Here is a 27,710-nt window from a genome sequence, read left to right on the forward strand (position 1 = left end):
GACGACATCAAATCAATTAGACAATCCAATGTTTTTGGGTATAAACATTGGGTATTTTGAACAGTTAGCCAGAGCATTAAGAGTACCAACCAACAGACTGCTCACAGAGACACTCTCTGAAAGATACCTTTTCATATGAAGTCTGTGAAGAAAAGACAACCCAGAAAAATCTACAGAGGTAAATACAAAGAGAAGACAGGAAGATACAGAGGAGAATCAACACAACTCAATGGTTTGGAATTTTGAATTTTTTGTAAATTTTAATTGGAGAGTTCTATCGGATCAGTCTATTGTTGTAGAGTGGGTGGGAGGTCGATAAATTAATCAAAGGAGGATCACAGTGCTGAAAGTTATTTTTTTTGGATTTAATGAATAAAATGTTATTTTTTTCTTTCAATAGTGGGATTTGGTAGTTCCTTGTAACTCATGCTTTTACGGATTATGAGGTGAGGTGAGTTTCTCTGTGGGTCTGATTTAAATTAACGCGTTTACCCCATATCATAACACTTCCTCAAGCTGCGAATTGTCACTTTTGAGAAGGAAGGGTCAAACAAGTAGCAATTTAAAATAATGAAGTGTCAGAAAATGGGAGCAACTACAGCCAGCTTCAGGCCTGTCCAACCCCTGGGGGAAATGTTGTAAACTGTGATCCCTCTCACTGCTCCTGTTATCAGGGGATGGGCAGAGGGCTGCTCTCCCACTCATACAGAGATTTCTGTTTAACATGCATACTGTCTGCTCTGAGACTGAATGGGAAGCCTCCCTATCACTGTAAAAACACAGAGCACTGGAGAGAGAAAGTCAACAACATGTGTGGTGAGGGAAATCAGGTTAACATTTCCAGTCTAGTATGACCCATTCTCAGAGGGAGGATCACCTCGGTGCACTCAGTGACTCCAGGCCAGCTGTGTGGTTTCAGAGGGACTTTGTTGGACCATGGAGAATTCTAAGGGGTTAACTGCACCACATCATTGTCATGTTGACCCATCCGTCCCCCCTTCCACAAAGCAGGTCATTGGGTCATCTCTCAGGCTGTGATTCTAACCTGCACAGTCATGGCTGCTGGGCTGTTTTCCTTTGACCTGACCTCCAATCAGCAATGGGCATCTTGGTGTTCTGATAGGTGCTTTGGTGAATTGGTGAATGCGCCCCCCCCCCCACCTCCCCATCCAGTTCTTGCACCACCTGTACACCCTGTGTCAGAGGCAGCTCCAGGTAACTCCCTAACCAAGCCTCCAAGTTGCACCACCCTCGAGGGACAGGAGGATTCGATGGCCCTTGGGTTGTGTCACTGTTTGGGGGAGGGGGGTGCTGATTGTGATCTGGGGGTCAGTTCTGCACATTGCAGGAAGTGCACTGAGCTCCTGTCTCTGCTGGTGCTTTGTGGGCGAGACTGACCATCCTTCTGGATAGTGACTGCTGTCTTCCTCTGACAGCTCACTGCAAGCCCATTCAATTTCAAAAATATACTTCATTCATATCAGGAGATCAGTTCAATTTGCACGCAGTCTTTATACACGTCAAGCAAACCAAACCAAAGGCATTTCTTACTTGTACAAAACTATATTTATACACGTTGGAGAAAGTGGGACGGTGCAATAACTGAACAGACCCCTATTTAATTTCAGCAGAAAGGCCTCAGACAGCGGTCTTCCCCCACTGCACTTAGCTGCCCTGAGCTTTAGTACATTCCTCAGCACGTAGCCCTGGACCTTGGGATGTTTCAGTCTGTAATACTCAGTCAGGGTCATCTCCTGGCTCTGGAAGACCAACAAATCTTGGGCAGACCAAAGAGAGTCTTTCACTGAGTTAACAATCCTGTTCCATAATCATGTTCTCGATGAGTACATTTCTCTCTCTCTCTCAGACAGATGATTCCATCCCCCTGTTCACAGTCACTGCAAATGCAGACATCACTGCTACACCATGTTCCACATCACCTTCTCATTCTCCTGTCTCCTTCTCACACAGCCTCACATTCCAAGAATGAATGCAGACGGACATTCTTTCTCACATTCTTGAATCTCAAGGGTGTGGTGGTGCGTGATCAAAGAATGGCAAACAACAGACTGACACAGTTTAATGGAGAGAGTGAGAGAGAGAGATACATCTGGAAAAAAAACCACTGCGGACATTAACAACATTTAAAAGGTATTTGGATAAATACAGGGATAGGAGTGGATTAGAAGGGTATGGGCCAAGTGCAGGGAAATGGGGTTGGTGTGGATGGACATTTCAGTTGGCATGGACCAGTTTGGGTCAAAGGGCCTATCTCTGTGCTGTAGGACTCTATGACTCCATGACAAGAACATACTCAGAAAGCATTGGCGCTCAAGAGAATGAAGACTCAATGGTGAAAGGTTGAGAGGGAGGGCTGAGAAATTAATAAGATAAATGGGATTGTGATCCCTCTGGAAAGTCTGGCAATACAGCTGAAGTTTTGCACTCATTGGGAGAAGGAATGCCAAATGCCAACATGTTAAACCATCAAACAGCAAACCACCAGGTGCTTGTGGCCTCGGGTTTCTTCCTACCTCACCAGCCCTCAAACAGCAAGCTCCTTAACAGGCACTGTCCTTCCTTCTGCCTGCTCTTGGACTCAGAAGTCACCTCTTCTCCTGGGCCTTGGCTTTCACAAAACTGTGCAAGACATGGCTGAGGTAGTAACCTGGAGGAAGGACCAATTCCAGCCAGCACCCAACAAGCTCAGAGGGACAGAAAGGTATGGGGGGGCAGCAGAGGGGAGAATGAGAGAGAGAGAGAGAAAGAGAGAGAGGGAAAGAGAGAGGGAAAGAGAGAGAGCAAGAGAAAATCCACACGAGGACTTCAGGAGCAGAGTCACACATATGGAGAAAACCAGAAAAGGACAAACATCACTTTGTGCATTAATTTAATCACAAGTCTGTTTGACAGCTTCAGAATAATGAGGGAGTGTTGGAGAGGGTACCCAAACGGGGGAATGCTTGATGAGGGCTAGCACCAGGAAATTGCCCTTCCAGGTGACAAGCAAAGCAGACATGGAGAGGATGTGGGTGATTGAGATTGAGAGGTCATAGTTTTAGGATAAGTGGGTAGCAAATTTTGAACAGATGAGGCTAAATTACTTCTCACAATGGATCATGATTTGGTGCAATTCACCACATCAAAGTGTGGTGGATGCCAGGTCATTGAATAAGTTTAAGGAGGAGATTTTTAATTAATAATAGGTTGAAGGGTTATGGGGAGCGAGTATGGTAAATTTGAATATATTACTACAAAGTAATCCATGTTGTGCAAGTGTAAGGTCTGGGTTGCGTGCTCGAGTCAGCCTTGCGTGACTGCAGCCTGTCAAGTGACAAAAAGGTGAAGAAAGATGACCATGGCACAACGTAAGGGTCTGCACCAATCCAGAAGACAGCTGTGGCAGAGTCTGATTGGTTAAGAGGATATAATGTAGGCTTAGTGCGGTTGGTTATGCTAATGTAATGTGGCCAACAGAGCAGTCAACCCTGAAAAGCCCATTAACGGTGAGAGTACTCTAATGTTTTACTATAGGAAAGATACAGAGGCTTTGGAGAGGGTGCAAATAAGGTTTACCAGGATGCTGCCTGGACTGGAGGGCTTGTCTTATGAAGAAAGGTTGAATAAGCTCAGACTTTTCTCTCTGGAGAGAAGGAGGAAGAGAGGAGACCTGATCGAGGTGTACAAAATAATGAGAGTCAATAGCCAGAGACTTTTCCCAAGGCAGGATTGACTGGTACAAGGAGTCATAGTTTGAAATTATCAGGAGGAAGGTATAAAGGAGACGTCAGAGGTAGGTTTTTTTACGCAGAGAGTTGTGAATGTATGGAATGTGTTGCCAGCTGTGGTGGTGGAAGCAGAGTCTTTGGGGACATTTAAGCGACTGCTGGACATGCACATGGATAGCAGTGAGTTGAGGGGTGCGTAGGTTAAATTCCTATATTTGACATTAGGATTAAACCTCAGCACAACATTGTGGGCCAAAGGGCCTGTTCTGTGCTGTACTTTTCTATGTTCTATGTTTACGTTGTTCTAAAGGTCACGCCCTACCCCTGTTACAACCCAGACCTTACACTTGCACAACATGGATTACTTTGTAGTAATATATTCAAATTTACTATACCCGCTCCCCATAACCCTTCAACCTATTGTTGGTTTGCAAAGAAAGACTTATGATTTTGAGGAATTCTCTGCATCTCCTGGTCATTCCTCAAAGGTGCTATCAACCACAACACGGGCAGGAAAGTGGGGTTGAAGCCGAGATGAGATCAGCCATGATGGTATTGATTGGCGGAGCAGCTTCAAGGGGACGAATGGTCTCCTCCTGCTCTGGATCTTACATTATTTTGAAAACAAAAGGGGAACTTCCACTAATAGGCAATTGATGCCCTGAATTTTGTCTGTGTTTCCAATGAGACAGAGATTGTCACATTTGGAAAGGGAAGTGGCTAGAAAAGGACACAGGCAGATGAAAGCAGCAGCGCTGGTTAATGGTGAAGAGACTCTGGTTTATACAGTGACATGGGTAAGCACAGATTCAGCTCCCCACCACAACTCCCTTGAAGCATCCATTCCCTTGTCTACCCTATGACACAAAAGCTTTCTCAAGCCATTGAAATGATCTATCGCTCGGTAAAAGCGAGAATCCATGATTCAAGAATTAGTCCCAGGAACATCTCAGAAATCACCATACCATCAGGCAGACCTTCTTAAGAAAGGGAATTTGTGTCTGACAAGATGTTTGGAGTCAAGAACAAAGGCAGAAATTGCTGGGAAAACTCAGCAGGTCTGTCAGCATTCTGTGGAGAGAAAGCAGAGTTAACATTTCGGGTCCAGTGACCCTTCCTCACAACACTTTGGAGATCTTTGGGGTTTTTTGAACATAAAATCAGGAGGGTGGATAAAGGGGAATTTCTGGATGTGGTGCATTGTGACTTCTGAAGGATCATGTACCGTATGCAAGATCACGGCCCAACTCCAGAACTCTGAGCATTGAGAGAGACACATTTGGACTGTTGGCCAGTGAACAGGAAAGGGAGAATCAGAGCCAAAGGGGCATTTTCAGGTTGGGAGACTGTAAACAGCAGAGTTTCACAGGGATCAGTGCTCAGACAATGTGTACGAGGGATAAGGATGTGGGGAAAGCCAGTAGTGTAGGCTGTTTCATTCATGCTCCAACACTAGGTGGCAAAGCTAATTGTGAGGCAGTCGCAAAGAGTCTGTGAATGGAAGGGAGTGGGTGAGAATGTGGCACGGGCCATAACATGGGAAAATGTGAGAGTGTCCAAGTTGATGTGATGAACAGAAAAGCGGAATAGTAATGAAAGTGAATGAGGCGACAGAAGAATTTGAAAATCCTTGTGCATGAACCACAAAAAGGTCAGTCTGCAGGGTTAAGGAGAGATTAGGATCGAAACACAACATTGTTAAGGCATGAGGTTATGAATGCAATGAAGGCTTCCAACAACTGTTTGGGTCATTGGTGAGACTGCACGGATCTGATAAAGTGGTCTTTCGACCTCCTTTCTGAAGGATGGATGGATTTGCAGTGGGAGCCTTTCAGGGAAGACTCTCCCAAATGGTTCCTGGAGTGGAGGGATTTGACTTGTGGGGAAATGTTGAGCAGCCTGGGTCACACTCCCTGGGGTTGAGAAGATGCAAGGTGACCTTATTGAAATGATGTTCAGATTCAAAGGTGGGGCTTGGCAGGGTAGACGCTGAGAGACACTTGACCTTTGGGAGGGAATCTGGAACGGGGGAATCATGGTTCAAAGGTAACAGACTGCCCATTGAAGAGAGAAATGAGGAGTAATTCCGTCTCCCATAGGGTCACTGGTCTGCCAGATTCTCTACCCTAGAGGTTGGCTATTGAAGATATTCAAGGCTGAGCCAGCCAGATCTTTGATGAACGAGTATTTTAAGGTGAATGAGGTTTGGTGAAGGGACACAGTCACAATTATGTTGAATGGTGGAGCAGGCATGAGGGGCTGAATAGCCGACTGCTCCTAACCTGCATGACCTTCAGGAGCCAGGCCCAACAGAAATAAGAAGCAAAGTCACCTTGGGTGTAAAGGAGCCATTGTGTCTTGTTATTCCCCAAGGAATTCCCAGTGTTGGGAACGGAAGTGTTGTTGGTGTGATCATTATCCTTGCCTGTCTCTACATTTCTCCTGAGCTGCAGGCACTGTCTACCTTCAATACCACTTTGTCAAAATAAAATTGTCTTCTACTTGTTTTCAGTTTCCTGGTCAAAGGTGAGTGAGGGCAGGCAATGAAGCACTCAGAACCACCAAGAGTTGGGCTCCAATGCTGAGATTAAGGGCTGCTTGTTGGAGATCGGGAAAATCCCCGAACACTTTGTTGTGGGGCAGACATGTCAACTTGTGTAATGTTGTGCTTCTGTCTCTGTATGGTGAAGAGTCCAATCACATAATGACAGTGCCACTTTCTCTAACCATGCTGCTTGCACAGTGAACACCTCTACCATAAAGCTCCTGCTGCTTAAAGCTACATCCTGCTGGTTGTTAACGTGCTGGAATCCTGAAAATCTGGAAATGAGGACCAAGCAATTCCAATTCATGATGAATAATTCCTGAACAGGAATTCAGGAGAAACCTCTTCAGCCAGAGTGTGTGTAGAATCCATAAGCAATGAGAAAGTGGTTATGGTGAACAGTAATTGAAAGTGAGGGACGTGCTGGCGAGCTGAAAGGGTTTGTGGATAGCATTGGTGCCAGCACATGGGCCAAAGAGATGGCAGCTGTATCGTTCACTCAGACCCTCTCAGGGATAGGAATGCACAATCAATGCATCAGCATGGCACAGTCAGGGAAGCCACTGCACCAGCCTCAGTGACTCACTCATTGGCATGGTTACACTACACTGCTGGCCATCTCACAGAATGTGCAAGTGGGACAAAGCACTTCAGCTTTCTCCTCCCTGAGCAACCACTTCCCCACGACTTTCTAGGGAGTTTTATTACAGCTTAAATAAAGAAATACTCTTTTTTCTGGTGAACTGGGGATGAGGACAGCACAGAGGTGGCTGGCACTTTCCTGTTCCTCCCTCCAGTTTATTGTTACAAAAATGCACAAACGTACAGGAAACCGTAAGACAGAGTTTCTTATTTTTATTCAGGAACAAGTGGACTTTTGACAGGTACCTTTAAATACAAGTATTCCCAAGACCAAAGAAACAGCAGAGAATCCTGTGGATAGTTCCAATGATTCACAACAACAATGCCCTCCCGATACTCTGCCACCTTCCCTCCTGGACAGGCAGGCTGATCATTCCTGCCACTTTAGCTCTCTCTTTAATGAGAGCTCCATGGAGTGAACACAGGTCCTGTGCAAACAGATAGTCTGCCTTCCACTTAGCTTTGATATGTTGCAGCGCCTTCTAGCCTGTCCAAGGGGCAGGAGATACAGGATAACCCCTGAGGGCTTCGTGTTGCTCACTTTCCTCCCCGGTATCACTCAGTTCCTTGGTCTTGTTGGAGGCATCAGCACCTAAATACCCAGATAACAAGAATGGTCAATGCACTCTTACCTACATTGATCCTGCTGTCTTTTATCCCTTCAGTGTCGCTCTCTGCCTCATTCTCCCCTTCTTGCCAGTCAGATTTTAGTGACATCCTGGGTCTCATTGCGATAGGGCTTTGTGGAATGTTCCAATGACCCTCTCAGCCGAGAGGCCCAACAGCCTGAGTTTGAACAAGTGGCTCATTTTTGCAAACCACATTGGATGTGCAATATTTGGACCAAGGAGGAACATTTTCAAAACTGCTTTCAATCCTTTGATCACCAATTTCGGTTTGAGATTGATGTCTGAGGGGAGGTGACGGTCTAGTGGCATTTCAGCAGACTGTGACTCAGAGACCCTGGTCACGTACTGGTGATGTGGGTTCAAATCCTGTCGTGGCAGGTGGTTGAATGCAAATCTCAAACTGAGAGTCTAATGATGACCATGAATCCATTGTCAACTGTTGGGAAAATCCCCATTGGGTTCACTAATGACCTTTATGGAAGGATCTGCCATCCTTACCTGGGTCTGGCCTACATGTGACCCACAGAAATATGGCTGACTTTTAACTGTTCTCTGGGCAGTTAGGGATGGGCAATAAATGTTGGCCCTCATCCCGTGAATGAATAAAAAAATATCAACTTTGTGCACATTCTAAAGTCATTCTTCATTGTACAAAGTCCGAAAATCCAGAAATGAATTGGGGCTGATCGTCAATATGGTCTCTTTATCCTCACGTTAGAGGCTTCATTCCCATCAGTCACTCTCCCTTACTCATGCAGCGAAAGATGATGGCTTTTCCCCTGAGAGAGAAGGGGGATTCCTGCAGTGAGGGGTGGATTGGGGATTGTGTGGCAATTTCCTCCTGTTTACAGGGACAGGAGCAATGGTCCAGCCCAGCCTGGTGGGGATTAACATTAACTCATTGCTGGATTACAAACACCAACCTTCACCAAGGCCTGGGAGAGACCAATGCACTGAAGGACTAAGACTTGCAATGACTCTCCTGACCTCAGGTTTCTGGAGCTGCACTTGAACCCACAACCTCCTGGGGAGCAGCCAGCACTGAGGTAGAGTAAGGATTGAGCCAGACAGGCAGTGAGTCTGCTAGCCCTTTGCTGGAAGCTTCTTCCCAGGTCCTGTGATGGAGCGGTGCCCTGGAAACCATGGTCTGACATGGTCCAGCAAGTTAATCAGCTGATCCAAACTGCTACAGAAATGATCCAAACACAGACTGCAGGAGCTGGAAGAGGCCATTTGGCCATTCAAGCCTGCTGTGCTGTTCAATATGATCATGGCTGATCCTCGATCTCAACCCATTCTCAATCCCATGCCCTTCAAACCCTTTGGCCCAATGAACTACATCTAACTCCTTCTTGATAACATTCAATGTTTCAGCCTCAAACTCTTTCAGTGACAGTGAATCCCACAGGCTCCCCACTCTCTGGGTGAAGACATTTCTCCACAGCTCAGTCCTACGCTGTGTCCTCAGACTGTGAGCCCTGGATCTGGACCCCCTGCTCAGCAGGAACATCCATCCCATGTTTACCTTGTTACAGGACATTAGTATTTGATCGGTTGTTTTGTATGAGATTCCACCCCCCCACCTCCATTCTTCTCAACACCAGTGAATATGGTCCTAACTGATCCAGTCTCCCTTCATACATGAGTCCTGCCATCCCAGGACTCAGTCTGGTAAACCTTCACTGCAGTCCTGACATCCCCTGAACATCCTCCCTCAGGTAAGCAGACCAAAACAAGGAGACATGATGTGTAGACTGTACACACACACCAGTTTGGTTTCAGAAAGGTGGTTCATCAAATGCTGGTGTTGCAGGCAATGCCCAAGCCCCCTAAAACAAGAATGTTACACATGACCACGACAGTGTGCCCTGACCTTGGAGCTGGGGGGCTGCGGAGGTTTCATTCCTGGTGGCTTTGGGGGTGCTCTCGCAACATGGGGCTGCAAAGACAAAACAATTAAAAAAAACACAAGTGTTAATGTGGGCTGATTAGGGTCAGAGGGAAAATGCACAGACTCAAGTCCATTCATTTCCTCATGAATGCAAACCTAATAAATTACAGCTTGTGTGGGGATGGATTAGATGGAGGAATCTTTCCTACTTTATAAATCGCCTATTACCAAATGACAGGCTGTGATGAGCAGTCTGGAATCCAGATCCTGGATTAGTGGTGCTGGAAAAGCACAGCAGTTCAGGCAGCATCTGAGGAGCAGTAAAATCGATGTTTCAGGCAAAATACTGTATTCCTGATGAAGGGCTTGGCCTGAAACATCGATTTTCCTGCTCCTCGGATGCGGCCTGAACTGCTGTGCTTTTCCAGCACCACTAATCCAGAATCTGGTGTCCAGCATCCGCAGTCATTGATTTTACCTAATCTGGAATCCAGCCCAACCTTTTATGTCCGTTTGTGTTAGTTCTCTCAGACACTTGGAACCAGTAATTGGAAATGGCCCCCACCTGCTTGAACTGAATTCTCGCTGTTCGCTCAGATCCTTTCACCTCCACCGGTCATCCAAGCAGTCATTTAGAACTGAGGTTTGACCTCTCCCCACCATCACCAGCCACACATGGCCAGGGAAGATTCTGCTCCAATGCCTTATAATTCCTCGCCAGTCCCTATGTAAGAAAGCACCCTATCTTTCTTTCCATCTCTTCATTTGCCAATGACTGCAGCTCTGCCTCTCCCCCACCTTACACCCTATGGGAACAGTTTTGCCTCCCCCTCCCCACCTCCACCATCTGCTCTGTGCAGATTTTGAACACCTTGGTTGAATCTCCTCAGGACTATCTCCTGTCCAAGCAGGCCCCCAGCTCCAATCTCTCCAAATCTTACAACTCGCTGAGTGCAAGTCAAGGCCACAGTGAACATACCTTGTTTGACGATACAAGTGGACGAGGAGGTGGTGCCTATAAGAATAAAGACCAGTGGGTTGAGTGTCTGCGTGATGTGAGGACAGAACTGTGCTAACTGAGCTGTGCTAACGGAGGACTTACCTGTCGAGGGGGGAATGGTGCAGACGGGACTGCGTTGTATGCTGGAGGGGGTGCAGTGACCATTGCTGGGCCCTGAAACACAACACAACAGAACACAACTCAAGAATGAGCAAGGAGTCAGAAACAGGTCTGCAAGGCCCCACTTCCTATCAAATATGGGGGAGGCAATGTTCAGGTGGTATTATCACGCGATTGTTCATCCAGTGATGCAGGTAATGCTAGGTTCAAATCCCTCCATGGCTGAGGATGGAATTTGAATTCAATCAAAATAAAATCTGGAATTAGGAGTTTAATGGTGACCATTGATTGCTGGAAAAACCCATCTGGTTCGTTAATGTCTTTTAGATGTCTGGCTCACATGTGACTCAGATGGTTGACTCTTATGCATTTGGTCTTAGTGATGTCGTCATCCCGTGAATGAATAAACAAAAACTTTCCCCATCCCACTGGACAGACCATTCCCACTTGACTGGCTCATACCATCTGGAAGTCAACGAAAGGGCAATTGCTTTGTGACTGGAAACATGTGAATCAGACTGAGCTAGTATGGAGCTAATGGGACAAATAGCCTCTTTTTTTGACCATCGCTCAGCAACTTTGCAGTCGCTTGTCAGCTCCTGATCAGGTCTAGTCCCACCAATTTCTTTCTTGCTTTGACAAGTAAGGATCTCAGAATGCCCTGAATGATGGGGATTTGAACCCATATTCTCTATGAGGATAAGCACAGCCAGGCAGCAAAACACCGTGAGCAAAATGACTTGCCTGAGGTCTCATCACACGCGGTGTCACCGGGGCACTGTCAGTAAAGGCTGGGTTCGAGAGTCCTGATGTTTGCGTTTGTGGTGTCCTGGAGACAGAATCCAGAGGTTACAAGTGGGAAGCAACAACAGTTCACAGCTCAGAGAGTGCCATCAGCAGGCACACCTGCCAGCTCACAAGGCCAAAAAGTGTCCCCAAAAGGAAGCAACCAAGACAGAGGGAACCTAGCACTCATTGACACTGAAACACAACACTCATCAGAATAAAGTGACCAGAAACACCATCCATGAATAAAATCACAGGGGTGTCCCAGAGAAACAAGCAGAGAATTTTCCCTGTGCAGGGAAGAGACAGTATGTCTATCTGTGTGACTGTGTCTCTGTATGTGTCTGTGTGTATGTGTGTGTATGTAATGATGTGACTCTGTGTGTGTGCCGATGTATCTATGTGAGTGTGTGTGTGTCTGTCTATGTGTGTGTATGTATGTGAGTATCTGTATGTGTGCATGCATGTGTGTGTGTGTTTAAAAATCACAAAACAAATCCATGTTCAGGGAAAAGAACCAGTGAGGTTCTCTCAACCAATGAGGAAGAGTCACAAGGTGATAGAGCGGCACCTGTATCTGGTACAGTCATGCACAGGGCAGTAGGCCAATCCCACACCAGGCCTGGGGAATGGCAATGTGAGATCTGTCTTTGCATGAGTCTCCATATCATTCTCATATTGCTGCTGTATCAGGCACACTTCAAAACTCTGGCCCTGGTGCACTGTATCGTGCTCAGGTGGTTCACAAGTCTCCTTGGGTGTAGCTACACTCCCTGAGAGGTACATGCACACCACACAACAGAACCATCAAGCAAATGGCATCCCTCCCTTCCTCACACTCTCAGCACCAAGTACCATGGGAAGCTTGCTGGTGCCCTGTTTGTCCAGGGTTACACTCAGGTTTTGGACGATAGTTTTGGACTGTGTTTGGCGGACACTGCAGGTTCTGAGTTGGCGCATGTTCTGTGATCCAGGTGCCAGTCCAGTCCAACTGTGGGTGAAACCAATTGAGTGTAGCTTCCTGGGAACCAATGTCACCCTATACCGTTTGACACCTCCCAGTGCAGAGTAAATCCAAGGATATGCTAAGCAAGCTCTGTATGGTCCTGGGGGTAAGCATCAAGGGCAATGGGAACCTCTCTGAAGGGTCATTTTCTTACATTGTGGAGCACAGCAGGCAACTTGCACAAAACAAGACTCCCAGAAGCCCCCCTACCCTCCAATACTGGACAGGGCACCACTACCTTGCCTTTCCTGATCTGAGAGTGAGGCATGTTCCTGTCTATCAGTGAGTTTAGAGCAGGGTCAACTTTGGTTTCCACATCTCATCGGAGAAATGGCATTGTTGGGAATGCAGCACTGATAGTGGAGAGAGTCCCACACACTGTGTCAGGCCAGAGTGAGCTCTGCAGCCTGCTGTGTTGAAAGGATAGCCAAGATACACAGACCTCTGAAGGTGTAGCTGTGGAGATTAGCTGAACCTCGTTTACCTTGCAGTGACTGTGGGTTTCCTTGTATGTTTCCTGTATGCAAACGCAGCAGCTCCGAAACCAATGGTGATCAGTAAGATGATAGCCAGCACAATAATAACGATGGCTGCAAGGTGGAAGATGAGAAACGATTACTCTGATGAGATATACCGGGGAGAGGTTAATCATCATTCCTCATTGTTTATTTTCTCTGATCCTGTCAGGGTGAGTGGGAGGTCACAGCCCTATCAGTGTTCCGCATTCCCAATCCAATTACTCAGGCAGATTGGGAAGCAATGTCAACAGCACTGAAGCAAACTCAGACAGAACAGAAGGAGGAGGCCATTCAGCCCCTCCAGCCTGTCCCACCATTCAATACCGCCCTAGCTGATACCAGCTTCACGTTCCTGCCTGATCTACATACCCCTTCAACCTTTCAACAAATTAAAAATCTGTCTGTCTCCTCCTGAAATTTATTCTGTGTCCCAGAGTCCAAGGCATACTCCAGGGCAAGTGAATTCCACACATTCACAACCGCACATTTGAAGGACGTAATGCCTCCTGTATTGAAATCTTCACCTAAAACTGTGAGAATTCGCCAAATCAAAAACTTTCAGATTTTCCAGACAAGACCTAAGTCTGCATTGTGTGTTCCCCTGGCATCTCCAGCTGCCAATGCTGCAGGCTAAAAGTGAAAGGAAACTCCTTGTCTCACCCGAGCACAGAATACCATGGCTGGGAGCCAGCTGGCTCCTGAAGACAGCAATGACACACAACGGCAGTTTCCTCCGAAGTTCTTCCTTGTGAAGAACAGACAGCCCCCCCCCCCCACCCTCTCAGCTCAGTGTCCAGCATTAGGTGCCTCAGGAGGTCCCACATAACCACTGTCACACTACACCACCCCCCCAACCCATAGCAGGGAGAGAAACCACCAGAGTGGGGGGAGGGGTGTGCCTCGCAAATCCAACGTGATGCAGAGTTGTTGCCTGGTTGCTGGCTGCTTCACAGGGTAAGATGCCAACGCCAAGGTCATACCGTATGTAGGAAGACCACTGTCGGGTGATGAAGGGAAGCCGCCTTTAAGCTGACACTGCAGTAAATGGTTACACACCTGCAGAGTGGAGACAAAGATAGGGTCAGAAGTTGGGCTGGAACATCTGGGGGGCAGGGGAGCTGGGGAGGCCTGTTTGTCTGCGCAACAGAGACATATCTCACACACACACGCACACCAGCACCCAGAGCACCACCGAGCATGCAGCATTAACCCTTTCAGCCCAACTGTTGCACCATGACAAAGTGCAGATGAACTTGTTTCATGGTCCAAGGTGGAACAGAGTGCAGATTCATTGGCCTCTCCAAAAGGCATTCCTGACAGCACCTTCACATCTCAGATGCAGGAACACGAATCCAGCAGATTCCACCCTGAGCTGCAGCACTCAGAGACTTGCTGCCTGACCTGGTATAGTTAGTAAGTTTACAGATGACATCAAAATTGGAGTTGTCGTGGGCAGCGAAGATTACCTCAGATTACAATGGGACTTTGATCAGATGGGCCAATGGACTGAGGAGTAGCAGAGGGAGTTTAATTTAGATAAATGCGAGTGCTGCATTTTAGGAAAGCAAATCTTAGCAGGACTTATACACTTAATGGTAAGGTCCTGGGGAGTGTTGCTGAACAAAGAGACCTTGGAGTGCAGGTTCATAGCTCCTTGAAAGTAGAGTTGCAGCCAGACAGGGTAGTGAAGAAGGTGTTTGGTATACTTGCCTTTAATGGTCAGAGTATTGAGTACAGGAGTTGGGAGGTCATGTTGCAGCTGTACAGGACATTGGTTAGGCCACTGTTGGAATATTGTGTGCAATTCTGGTCTCCTGCTACAGAAAAGATGTTGTGAAACTTGAAAGGGTTCAGAAAAGATTTACAAGGATGTTACCAGGGTTGGAGGATTTGAGCTATAGGGAGTCACAGAGATGTATAGCACGGAAACAGACTCTTTGGTCCAACTCATCGATGCCAACTAGAAATCCTAAACTAATCTAGTCCCATTTGCCAGCACTTGGCCCATATTCCTCCAAACCCTTCCTATTCATATAGCCATCCGGATGCCTTTTAAATGTTGGAATTGTACCAGCCTCCACCACTTCCTCTGGCAGCTCATTCCAAACATGTACCACCCTCTGTGTGAAAAAGTTGCCTCGGAGGTCTCTTTTATATCTTTCCCCTCTTATCCTAAACCTATACCCTCTAGTTCTGGGCTCCCCGATCCCAGGGAAAAGATTTTGTCTGTTTACCCTATCCATGCCCCTCATGATTTTATAAACTTCTATAAGGTCACCCCGCAACCTCCGACACTCCAGGGATAACAGCCCCAGCCTGTTCAGCCTCTCCGTTTTGCTCAAATCCTCCAACCCTGGCAACATCCTTGTAAATCTTTTCTGAACCCTTTCAGGTTTCACAACATCCTTCCGATAGGAGGGAAACCAGAATTGCACGCAATATTCCAACAGTGGCCTAACCAATGTCCTGCTCAGCCTCAACATGACCTCTCAACTCCTGTACTCAATACTCTGACCAAAACAAGACAGTATACCAAACACCATCTTCACTATCCCACCTACCTGTGACTCCACTGTCAAGGTGCTATGAACCTGCACTCCAAGGTCTCTTTGTTCAGCAAACTCTTTTGGACCTTACGTTATCCGCCCCTACGACCAACCCCGCCCCCACTCCCAGCTCCAGCCCCACACCAGGTCCTAGCTCCCAGCCCTGCTGTATTTTCACCATCCCTCCAGGCCTCCCCCTCTCTAAGGATGAACGATCAGTCCTCAGCAGAGGCCTCACCTTCATCCCCCTACGCTCCCGGATCAATGAGTTCGACACGCAGCTAGATATTGAGCATTTCTTCCGCTGCCTTTGCCTCCGCGCCTACCTCTTCAACCAGGACTCTCGCCCACCCTCTGACGACCTCTTCTCCCGCCTCCAACACACCCCATCCACCTGCACACCCCGTCTGGCCTCTTACCCGCCCTCGATCTCTTCATATCCAACTGCCGCCGCGACATTGACCGCCTCAACCTGTCCACCCCTCTCACCCACTCCAACCTCTCACCCTCACAACACGCAGCCCTCCACTCCCTCCACTCCAACCCCAACCTCACCATCAAACCTGCAGACAAGGGAGGTGCGGTGGTAGTTTGGCGCACCAATCTTTACACCGTTGAAGCGAGACGCCAAATCGTGGACACCTCTTCCTACTGCCCCCTTGACCATGACCCCACCTCCCACCACCAAACCATCATCTCCCAGATCATCCATAACCTCATCAGCTCAGGTGATCTCCCATCCACCGCCTCCAACCTCATAGTCCCACAACCCCGCACCACCCATTTCTACCTCCTGACCAAAATCCACAAACCTGACTGCCCCGGCCGACCCATTGTCTCAGCCTGCTCCTGCCCCACCGAACTCATCTCTGCATACCTCAACACTGTCCTGTCCCTTTTTGGCCAAGAACTCCCCAACTATGTTCGGGACACCACCCACGCCCTCCACCTCCTCCATGATTTTTGCTTCCCCGGCCCCCAACACCTTATCTTCACGATGGACATCCAGTCCCTATACACTTCCATCTGCCATCACAAAGGCCTCCAAGCCCTCCGCTTCCTTCTCTCCTGCCAACCCAACCAGTACCCTTCCATTGACACCCTCCTTTGAGCCAAAGTACAAAGGGATCTGGGAGTGCTAGTCGAGGATTCTCTAAAGGTAAACATGCAGGTTGAGTCCGTGATTAAGAAAGCGAATGCAATGTTGTCATTTATCTTAAGAGGGTTGGAATATAAAAGCACCATTGTGCTACTGAGACTTTATAAAGCTCTGGTAAGGCCCCATTTGGAGTACTGTGTCCAGTTTTGGTCCCCACACCTCAGGAAGGACATTCTGGCACTGGAGCATGTCCAGCGGAGATTCACACGGATGATCCCTGGAATGGTAGGTCTAACATACGAGGGACGGCTGAGGATCCTCGGATTGTATTCATTGGAATTTAGAAGATTAAGGGGAGATCTATTAGAAACTTACAAGATAATACATGGCTTGGAAAGGGTGGACGCTAGGAAATTGTTTCCCTTAGGCGAGGAGACTAGGACCCATGGACACAGCCTTAGAGTTAGAGGGGGTAAATTCAGAACAGAAATGCGGAGACATTTCTTCAGCCAGAGAGTGGTGGGCCTGTGGAATTCATTGCTGCAGAGTGCAGTGGAGGCCGGGACGCTAAATGTCTTCAAGGCAGAAATTGATAAATTCTTGATGTCACAAGGAATTAAGGGCTACAGGGAGAATGTGGGTAAGTGGAGTTGAAATGCCCACCAGCCATGATTGAATGGCGAAGTGGACTCGATGGGCCGAATGGCCTTACTTCCACTCCTATGTCTTATGGACTGACTGAACTGGTCCTCACTCTTAACAACTTCTCCTTCCAATCCTCCCACTTCCTCCAAACCAAAGGAGTAGCCATGGGCACGCGCATGGGCCCCAGCTATGCCTGCCTCTTTGTCGGATATGTGGAACAGTCCATCTTCCGCAGCTACACTGGTGACCACCCCCCACCGTTTCCTCCGCTACATCGATTATTGTATTGGCGCTACCTCGTGCTCCCACGAGGAGGTTGAACAGTTCATCCACTTTACTAACACCTTCCACCCCAACCTCAAATTTACCTGGACCGTCTTGGACTCCTCCCTCCCCTTCCTAGACCTCTCCATTTCTATCTCAGACAACCGACTCAACACAGACATTTACTACAAACCAACCAACTCCCACAGCTACCTAGATTACACCTCCTCCCACCCTGCCCCCTGTAAAAACGCCATTCCATATTCCCAATTCCTTCGCCTCTGCCATGTCTGCTCCCAGGAGGACCAATTCCAACACCGAACAACCCAGGTGGCCTCCTTCTTCAAAGACTGCAATTTCCCCTCAGACGTGGTTGACGATGCTCTCCAATGCATCTCCTCCACTTCCCGCTCCTCCGCCCTTGAACCCCGCCCCTCCAATCGCCACCAGGACAGAACCCCACTGGTCCTCACCTACCACCCCACCAACCTCCAGATACATCGAATCATCTTTCGTCATTTCCGTCACCTCCAAACAGACCCCACCACCAGGGATATATTTCCCTCCCCTCCCCTATCAGGGTTCCGGAAAGACCACTCTCTCTGTGACTCCCTCGTCAGGTCCACACCCCCCACCAACCCAACCTCCACTCCCGGCACCTTCCCCTGCAACCGCGAGAAGTGCAAAACTTGCACCCACACCTCCCCCCTCACCTCCCTCCAAGCCCCCAATGGATACTTCCATATCCGTCACAAATTCACCTGCACCTCCACACACATCATTTACTGTATCCGCTGCACCCGGTGTGGCCTCCTCTACATTGGGGAGACAGGCCGCCTACTTGCGTAACGTTTCAGGGAACACCTCTGGGACACCCGCACCAACCAACCCAACCGCCCTGTGGCTGAACACTTTAACTCCCCCTGCCACTCCACCAAGGACATGCAGGTCCTTGGCTTCCACCATCGCCAGACCCTGACCACACGACGCCTGGAGGAAGAGCACCTCATCTTCCGCCTTGGAACCCTCCAACCACACGGGATGAATGTAGATTTCTCCAGCTTCCTCATTTCCCCTCCCCCCACCTTATCTCAGTCCCAACCCCCGGATTCAGCACTGCCCTCTTGACCTGCAATCTTCTTCCCGACCTCCCCACCCCCACCCCCTCTCCGGCCTATCACCTTTACTCTCACCTCCTTCCAACTATCGCATTCCCAATACCCCTCCCCCTTACCCTTCATCTCAGCCCACTTGGCACACCAGCCTCATTCCTGAAGAAGGGCTTATGCCCGAAACGTTGATTCTCCTGCTCCTCGGATGCTGCCTGACCTGCTGTGTTTTTCCAGCACCACATTTTTCAACAGGAAGTGTGTAAGTCCTGTCCTGATCTGCCTGGATATTCTGGGGCTGTTTTCCCTGGAGCTTTGGAGACTGACAGGTGACCTTATAGATGTTTATAAAGTCATGCGGGGAGAGGGTAAATAAACAAGGTCTTTTCCCAGGCTAGGGGAGTCCAGAAATGGAGGACATAGGTTTAGTGTGAGAGGGGAAAGATTTAAAAGGGATCAAAGAGGCAATTTTTCACTCAGGGGGTAGTGTGTATATGGAATGAGCTGCCAGAGGAAGTGGTGGAGGCTGGTTCAATTCCAACATTTAAAAGGCATCTGGATGTGTATATGAATAGGAAGGGTTTAGCGGGATATGGGCCAAATGCTGGCAAATGGGACGAGATTAAGTGAGGATATTTGGTCGGCATGGAGGAGTTGCATCCAAGGGTCAATTTCCATGTCGGAAGACTCTCTGACTCAATGTCTGCACTCTCTGACTGTCACATCCTTAAATCTATTCTTCTCAAGGACTGGTCAAGCCAAACTCAGTCAGCAGGTGGCTGGAGGCAGAGTACCCCGTCCCTGAGCGGGGAGTGGTGGCACAGTCAATTCGAGACTTGGGGAGGGTTTCGCGTGTGTTGGTGGCGGGGGGGGGGGGGACAGCTTCCGTTTCACCACAGATCAGCCTTGGGATTGGCAGAACATCGAAGCAAACGGGCACGTGAGCCAGTTGCCTTACCCCGTCTGCTGGGCACTTCCTGGAACACTCATCGACAAGTGGCACCTTGGTACACCTGGAGTTGACACACATCTGTGGAGAGGGCAGAAAGGCTGAGGATATATTCATTACTGAAGTTCACATGGTCAGAGGAACTCATCACGTGGAGATAGATTTCTGGATGTCAAGCAGGTCAGAGAAGGAGAGGGAGAGAGAGAGAAAAAAACAAACCTCATTCAGACTGGCAAGTCCCATTTGCAAAACTCGAATCACAAAGTGGAAAAAGCAATCACTGATTTGCTTTGAGGTTTATCGGTGAACAGCCACCAACCTGATGTCCCTCAGTGATGTAACTGGATTGGCAACACTTTCCCCGATAGCCTGTCTTGCTGAGAGAGGACAAGGAAGGATGGAGAGATAGCACAGAAGTTCAGGCAGCCCACCACAGTCCAGTGGAGCTGCGGAGGAAGTGACCTCATGGATAGATTTTCAAGAGAGGGGATTTCCATGGCGAGTTCCTGATCACTCTGGCACTCAGAAGCTTCAGGACACTGAGGGGAGATTTCGAAGGGAAGCTGGGCAGAAATTATTGTGGCACAGCCTGCTGGGAGGATCCAGAAAGCTTCACGAGGCTGAACCAGCACCACATGTTGATGGAACAACCAAACAGAGGAGGCTGTCGCTTTGTGGTCACGTCACTGGACTAACTATGCAGAACCCCTTGTGAATGCCCTGAGGAGAGGAGTTCAAAACCCACAACAACAGGTGGTGACTTTCAACTTCAATAAAAAGCTGGAACATGGATTCTGGAAGATGAAACAACGTAATCGCTGTCGATTGTCAGACTAAACAATCCTGTTCACCAATGTCTTTCAGGGAAGGAAATCTGCCCTCCTTACCCAGGCTGGCCTGTGAGTGATTCCAGACCCATGGCAATGTGGTTGATTCTTAAACATTTCGGGATGGGCAATAACTGCTGGCCTACTCAGTGACGCTAACATGCCATGAATGGGTGGCAAGTGGCTCAGTGGTTAGCACTGCTGCTTCACTATGCCAGGGACCTGGGTTCAGTTCCAGCTTCGGGCGACTGTCTGTGTGGAGTTTGCACGTTCTCCCCGTGTCTGTATGGGTTTCCTTCGGGTGCTCCGGTTTCCTCCCACAATCAAAAGATGTGCAGGTCAGGTGGAATGGCCATGGGAAATGCAGGGTAACAGGGAGGGGATGGAGAGGGGGTAGATCTGGGTTGGAGGCTCTTCGGAGGGTAAGTGTGGACTTGATGGACTGAACAGCCTGCTTCCAGACTGTAGGGATTCTATGACTGAACAAATGAATTAAAGTTATGCCAAAAATGTCAACACAATGTCTGTCCCACCAGGAAGAGTTCAGGTGTAGACCAATTAGGACAGATTTGACATATTCCAAGGGCTTTCCCTGTCTTAGTCAATGAGCCCATTCATTCCCATTACCTTGTTATCTCCGCACTTTGTTCCATTTTGCACCAAGCTGACTGGATCCAGTACCACTTGGCAAACCGTGCTTCCGATTCTGATTGAGCCAGTGACATAACTTGGCTGCTTGTTCCCACCAGTGCAGCTCAGTTGTCCACACATGATGTCCCTGTCAATTGAGGTGGGAGAATGGTACAAGTGATGGGAAGTCATGCCACAGACCCCCTCCACACGGCTATTTCACCTCTCTCTCTCTCTCCCTCCCCACTCACATATCCTCCCGCACCTCAAATCAAACAAAATGGCTGTGGTTGGTTCAAATGAGCAGACTGAGAGGTTCCTGTTGAGTGAGGGGATGAAGGGACATGGTTCCATGGCTGGGATATGAAGTCAAGAGGCAGAAACACTCACAGGATGAGAACTGATTGATCTGACAAGTTTGAGAAGCTGACTGGGATCTTTGCGTCCTCCTCTCTCCCTCTTGTGAAATTGTTTCATGTAGGGGGACAGGAGGCAAGGTCGTGTCAATGAGATAACACATCATTGCCTCACTCAATGGGCTCTTCAACACCAGATGCGTCCCTTGCGACTTGAACCTTGATTTGAAATCCCAGCAGAGAGCCCATGAAGGTGCAAAGAAAATACACAGTTCTTTGGGCACCATTTCATCAAGAGCAGGGTGAGTCATCACCAATACTTCCACATCAACCAGCATACAAGATTCAACCTTTTGTTAAAGGATGCAGGGTACACCATCCCTGCAAGGTCCCCTCCGTGCCACTCACCATCCTGACGTGGAACTATATCGCCGCTCCTTCACTGTCACCGGGTTATGATCCTGGAATTCCCTCCCCAAAGGAATTATGGTCAACCTACAGCACATGGACTGTGGTGGTTGAAGAAGACAGCTCACCCCCACCTTCTCAAGGGGCAACTGGGGACTCTCTGTGTAAAAAAGTTGCCCCTCGTGTCTTTTTTAAACCTTTCTCCTCCCACCTTAAACATATCTGACCCTAATATTGAAATACCCCACCGACCCTAGGGAAAAGAGCCTTCTCATTCACCTAATCCATGCCCTTCATGATTTTATAAACCTCTGTAAGGTCACCCCTCAACCTCCTATGGTCCAGGGGAAAAAGTCCCATCTTATCCAGCCTCTCCCTATCTGTCAAACCCTCCATTCCCAGCAACTTCCTGGTAAACCTCTTCTGAACCTCTGATCAAAGTTGTGCTTTTGACATTGACTAAGGGCACACTTGTCATCATCATGCTTGTCCCATTCCCTTCTCAAGGCTACCTTTCAGGATTAGTGCTGAGGCGAGATAGCTTTGTAGACCAGGATTCTGATAAATGGTCAGGCACTGTTTAAACTGACAGACAGCCCACTGCTCTAACAGGGGAGTGAGCAATTGCTGGAGAATCTCGACAGGTCTGGCAATATCGTGGGTGAGAGAGAAAAACAATGTGAACATTTCAAATCCTTTCTGACAGAAGTTAGCTCTGATTTTTTCTCCACAGAGGCTGCCAAACGGTAATGTCTGCTTTTACTTCCAATTTCCAGCATCCACGGTTTGTGGCTTTGTATTAGCTGGAGTGTGGGATTTCATTTATCCAATTGCTTTTTTAATGTTCTGTACTCAAGCTTTCAGGAAGTATAATTTCCCCAAGTGTTCGGGGCCTGGAGACAGTTTTCTGAAGGATTTGCCTGGGCCTGCATAATAACTGCAGATTGTCAACTAAAATTCCAGAGTGTTGGATTATATGATCACAGTCTGCCAAACAGAAGTGCAAAGCTCTTGTCAATAACACACAAAGGAATTTGTCTATCTCATCTTACAAAGCTGGAGGCAATCAACAAGTGTACCTGTTGAGCAACTTCTAAATAGGAACATTTTGTGATTTACTGCAAAGGAACATACTCAGACAAGGGATCAAAACGGTGGGGTTTTAGAAACACGTTCCTGGAGGAGGAGGTGGAACAGTGGAGGCCAGGCTCAGGGAGGGGACAGTATAGAACTCAGGAGTTCATTTGTTTTTGAGAAAGTGATTTTCACTGGCTAAGCCCAAATTTATTACCCGTCCCCAGTTGCCCCTTGAGAAGATGGGGGTGAGCTGCTTTCTTCAACCACCACAATCCATGTGCTGTAGGTTGACCATAATTCCTTTGGGGAGGGAATTCTAGGATTTTGACCCAGCAACGGTGAAGACAGGATGGTGAGTGGTTTGGACCGAACTTGCAAGGGGTGATGTTCCCATGTATCCACTGCCCTTATCCTTCTAGATAGACAAAGTTGAAAATCACACAATACCAGGTTATCGACCAACAGGTTTATTTAGAAGCGCTAGCTTTCAGAGTGTCATACAACTCATGCAATGTATTGAACAAACCTAGATTGCTGTTAAGTCTTTCATCTTTTAGAATGGGTTGAGGGTTTTGATTTATTAATATGCAAATCCCAGAACTTCTTTCAAGTCACATTCACAAGATAACTTAAGGTTTTATAAAAAATGGTGACATTTCAGCACAGGCAATGCATTAAAGGTGTGAGGTTAGACTCTGTCTGTATTCCAATCTTGAGTCAGACTGGTTCATATTCCAAAGTAGGAATTGATAAAATGTCACATGGACTGATTGCCTACAGATTGTGTGCTATTTGAACAAAATAGAATGTAGTTGCAAATGCAAATTCACCCTATGGACACACGCCACATACACACAGACACACACACTAACACACACACACAGACACACACACTAACACACACACACAGACACACATACTAACACACACACAGACACATACACACAAACTAACACACACAGACACACACACACATTAACACACACACAGACTAACACACACACAGACACACACACATATACAGACACACACATGCATACACACACATAGACACACTCACACAGCCACAAACACACACAGACACAGACACACACACTAACACATACACACACAGACACACATACTAACACACACACACACACACACTAACACACACACACAGACACACACACTAACACACACACAGACACATACACACAAACTAACACACACAGACACACACACACATTAACACACACACAGACTAACACACACACAGACACACACACATATACAGACAAACACATGCACACACACACACAGACACACTCACACAGCCACAAACACACACAGACACACACACTAACACACACACACAGACACACACACTAACACACACACACAGACACATACACACAAACTAACACACACAGACACACACACACATTAACACACACACAGACACACACACATATACAGACACACACATGCATACACACACATAGACACACTCACACAGCCACAAACACACACAGACACAGACACACACACTAACACATACACACACAGACACACATACTAACACACACAGACACACACACTAATGCGCACACAAACACAGATACATACACACACAAACACACACAGACTCATACATACACACACACACAGACACACAGACAGACACAAACACTCTCACACACACTAACACACAAACATGCACGCACATATACACACACACAAACACACACTCACACACACAGTCAGACACATACACACACAGATAAACACACTCAAACATACACATGCACATACGCACACACACATGCACACACACAGACACATACACATTCACACACACATGCACACATACACACTCACACACACAGACACATACACACTCATACACACATGCACACACACACTCACACATGCATGCACACACACACACATGCACACACACAGACACACACACAGACACACACACACAATCACACACACACACACACACATACAGACACACACGCATACACACATACACACATACACACACACACCGACAAACACACTCACACACAGACTCACACACACATACAGACACACACACGCATACACACACACATTCTCACACACATATACACACACAGACACATACAAACTCATACACACACACATAGACACACTCACACAGCCACACACACACACAAACACACACAGATACAAACACACAAACACACACTCGCACACTCACACACATAGACACACACACGCACGTACACATATGCACACACACACACACACACAAGTCTACGGGGTGAATTTGCATTTGCAGAATTGTATTTGCAACTACATTCTATTTTGTTCAAAAAGAACACAATCTGTAGACAGCCCTGTGTCCTAGCATCCTGCCCGACTAGCTACCAGATACAGAGGCAGCACCTCACAAGCTAGTCCTTCCAAATAAACCTGTTGGACCATAACCTGGTGTTGTGTGATTTTTAACTTTGTCTATGCCAGTCCAACACTGGCACCTCCTCTTCGAGGGAGAAGTGGTTGTTGGTTTGGAAAGTGCAGTCTAAGGAGCTGCAACGAGCAAAGGGAACAGATTGCGTGGCTGCTGAGTCGGGGTCAAGGAAGTCAAAGATAGGCTGAAAGGCCTGAACTGGTCGGAGTGCTGTGATCTTGGAGGATTGTGGGACTGGACACAGACGCTGGCAGAGTTGAGGAGGGGCTGAGGTACAAAGGGACTTGACTGTGAGGATGTGGACTTTGAGGCTGGACTTGGGGGCAGGGGGTTATGGGTAGGATAACCTGGGAATGAGGGTGATGTTTCTGCTGAGCTGCACAATGCAGATAAACTATACTCCAAAGAAATAGTGAGAAAAGAAATAAATCTGAGGTGGGTACAGTTCAGCAGAGGAGCAGATGAGTCAAAGGCAGGCAACAGCAAGGCAGAGACAGAGGTAAACCAGATCAATTAACCTGCAATTATTCCAATGCAAGAGGACTGACAGGGAAAGCAAATGAATTCAGGGCATTTTTGGGAACATGGGACTGGGATATCATAGCTATTACAGAAATGTGGCTCAGGGAAGGGTAGGACTGGTACCTTAATGTTCCAGGGCATAGGTACTATCAGGAGGATAGAAAGGGGGTGCAAGAAACAGGTTGAGTGGCATTTTTGGTGAGGGATAGCATTTCAGCTGAATATAGGGATGATATTCCTGGCAACACATCCAGCCAAGTTATTTGGGTGGAACTGAGAAATAAGAGAGGGATGATCACCTTTTTGGGATTGTACTCTTGACCCACCCAATAGTCAGTGGGAAATTGAGAAGCAAATTGCAAGGAGATCTCAGTTATCTGTCAGAATAACAGGGTGGTAATGGGAGAGGATTTCAACTTTTCAAATATTGACTGGGACTGCTATGGTGTTCAGGGTTTAGATGGAGAGGAATCTGTTAAGTGTGAACAAGAACATTTTCTTCTGCAGTATGTGGATGTCCTCACGATAGAAGGAACAAACCTTGACTTACTCTTGGGAAATAAGGCAGGTCACTGGGGGAGCACTTTGGGGCCAGTGATCATAATTCCTATTTGTTTTAAAATAGTGATGGAAAAGGACAGACAGGACCTAAAAGTTAACATTCACAACTGGAGGAAGGCCAATTTTGACAGTATTAGGCAGGATCTTTCAAAGTTGAGTGGGAGAGGCTATTTGCAGGTAAAGGGATGGTTGGGAAGTGGGAAGCCTTCAAACATGAGATGCTGAGAGTCCAGAGACAGTATGTTCCTGTTAGAGAGAAACAGTAAGGCTGGTAGATGTAGGGAATGCTGGATGATGAGAGAAATTGAGGCTCCGGTCAAGAAAAAGAAGGAAGCATAGGTCAGGTATAGACAAAATAAAAACTGAAAGAATTGCAGATGCTATAAATCAGAAACAAAAGCAGAAGTTGCTGGAAAAGCTCAGCAGGTCTGGCAACATCTGTGGAGAGAAAGCAGAGTTAACATTTTGGGTTTGGTGACCCTTCCTCAGAAGTGAGAGCAGTTCTGAGGAAGGGTCACCGGACCTGAAATATTAACTCTGATTTCTCTTCACACATGCTGCCAGACTTGCTGAGCTTTTCCAGCAACTTCTGATTTTGTGGCAGGTTTTGACAGCCAGGATCGAGTGAATCCCTTAAATGGCATAAGGTCAGTAGTAATCTGCTCAAGGGGAAATCAGGAGGGTAAAAAAGGAGAAATGAGATAGCTTTGGCAAACAGGGTTAAGGAGAACCCAAAGGGACACTACAAGTACATGAAGGGCACAAGGGTAACCAGGGAGAGAAGAAGAACACCATCTATGTGTGGAACTGCAGGAGATGGGCGAGATACTAAACAAGTTTTTACTGTGGAGAAGGTTTTGGAAGCTAGAGAACTTGGAGAAATAAACTGAAATTTTGAAAAGTGTCCATATTACAGAGGAGGAGATGCTGGACGTCTTAAAGTGCATCAAAGTGGATAGATCCCCGGGGTCAGATCTGGTGTATCCCAGAACGTTTTGGGCAAACTAGGGACATGATTGCTGAGTCCCTTGCTGAGATATTTGGTTCATCGATAGCCATGGGTGAGATGTCTGAAGACTGAAGGTTGGCTAATGTGTTTGCCATTATTGAAGAAAATTGGTAAGGAAAAGCCAGGGAACTGTAGGCCAGCGAGCTTGACACTGGTGGTGAGCAAGTTGTTGGAGGGAATCCTGAGGGACAGGATTTACATGCATTTGGCAAGGCAAGGACTGATTAGGGATACTCACCATGGCTTTGTACGTGGGAAATCATGTCTCACAAACTTAGAGTCATAGAGATGTACAGCATGGAAACAGACCCTTTGGTCCAACCCATCCATGCCAACCAGATATCCCAACCCTTTTGAAGAAGTGACATAGATTGATGAGGGCAGAGCAGTAGACAATGTG

At 47.5% G+C, this 27,710-nt stretch overlaps 1 protein-coding gene across 2 annotated transcripts in view; it reads right to left on the bottom strand.

Moving 5' to 3' along the window:
• Window positions 1–7,113: 7,113 nt before the first annotated feature.
• LOC122543039 (zinc metalloproteinase-disintegrin-like MTP9) overlaps window positions 7,114–27,710 on the bottom strand; it is a 60,849-nt gene continuing 40,252 nt past the window's right edge. Inside the window, exons 16-24 of one of the 2 annotated variants that reach the window (XM_043681229.2) lie at window positions 20,932–21,082; window positions 19,487–19,558; window positions 13,846–13,921; window positions 12,832–12,937; window positions 11,300–11,384; window positions 10,538–10,609; window positions 10,415–10,450; window positions 9,418–9,483; window positions 7,114–7,507 (exon numbers count right to left, since the gene is read on the bottom strand). In XM_043681229.2, coding sequence (XP_043537164.2) covers window positions 7,475–7,507; window positions 9,418–9,483; window positions 10,415–10,450; window positions 10,538–10,609; window positions 11,300–11,384; window positions 12,832–12,937; window positions 13,846–13,921; window positions 19,487–19,558; window positions 20,932–21,082 — 697 coding nt within the window. In that variant the 3' untranslated portion in view covers window positions 7,114–7,474. The remainder of the gene's footprint in view (window positions 7,508–9,417; window positions 9,484–10,414; window positions 10,451–10,537; window positions 10,610–11,299; window positions 11,385–12,831; window positions 12,938–13,845; window positions 13,922–19,486; window positions 19,559–20,931; window positions 21,083–27,710) is intronic. The other variant, XM_043681230.2, reaches the window with a different exon arrangement.

This window comes from Chiloscyllium plagiosum, unplaced genomic scaffold, assembly GCF_037043375.1.
Source record: "Chiloscyllium plagiosum isolate Xiang-an unplaced genomic scaffold, Cpla_swu_hap1 HiC_scaffold_48, whole genome shotgun sequence".
Lineage (NCBI taxonomy): Eukaryota > Metazoa > Chordata > Chondrichthyes > Orectolobiformes > Hemiscylliidae > Chiloscyllium > Chiloscyllium plagiosum.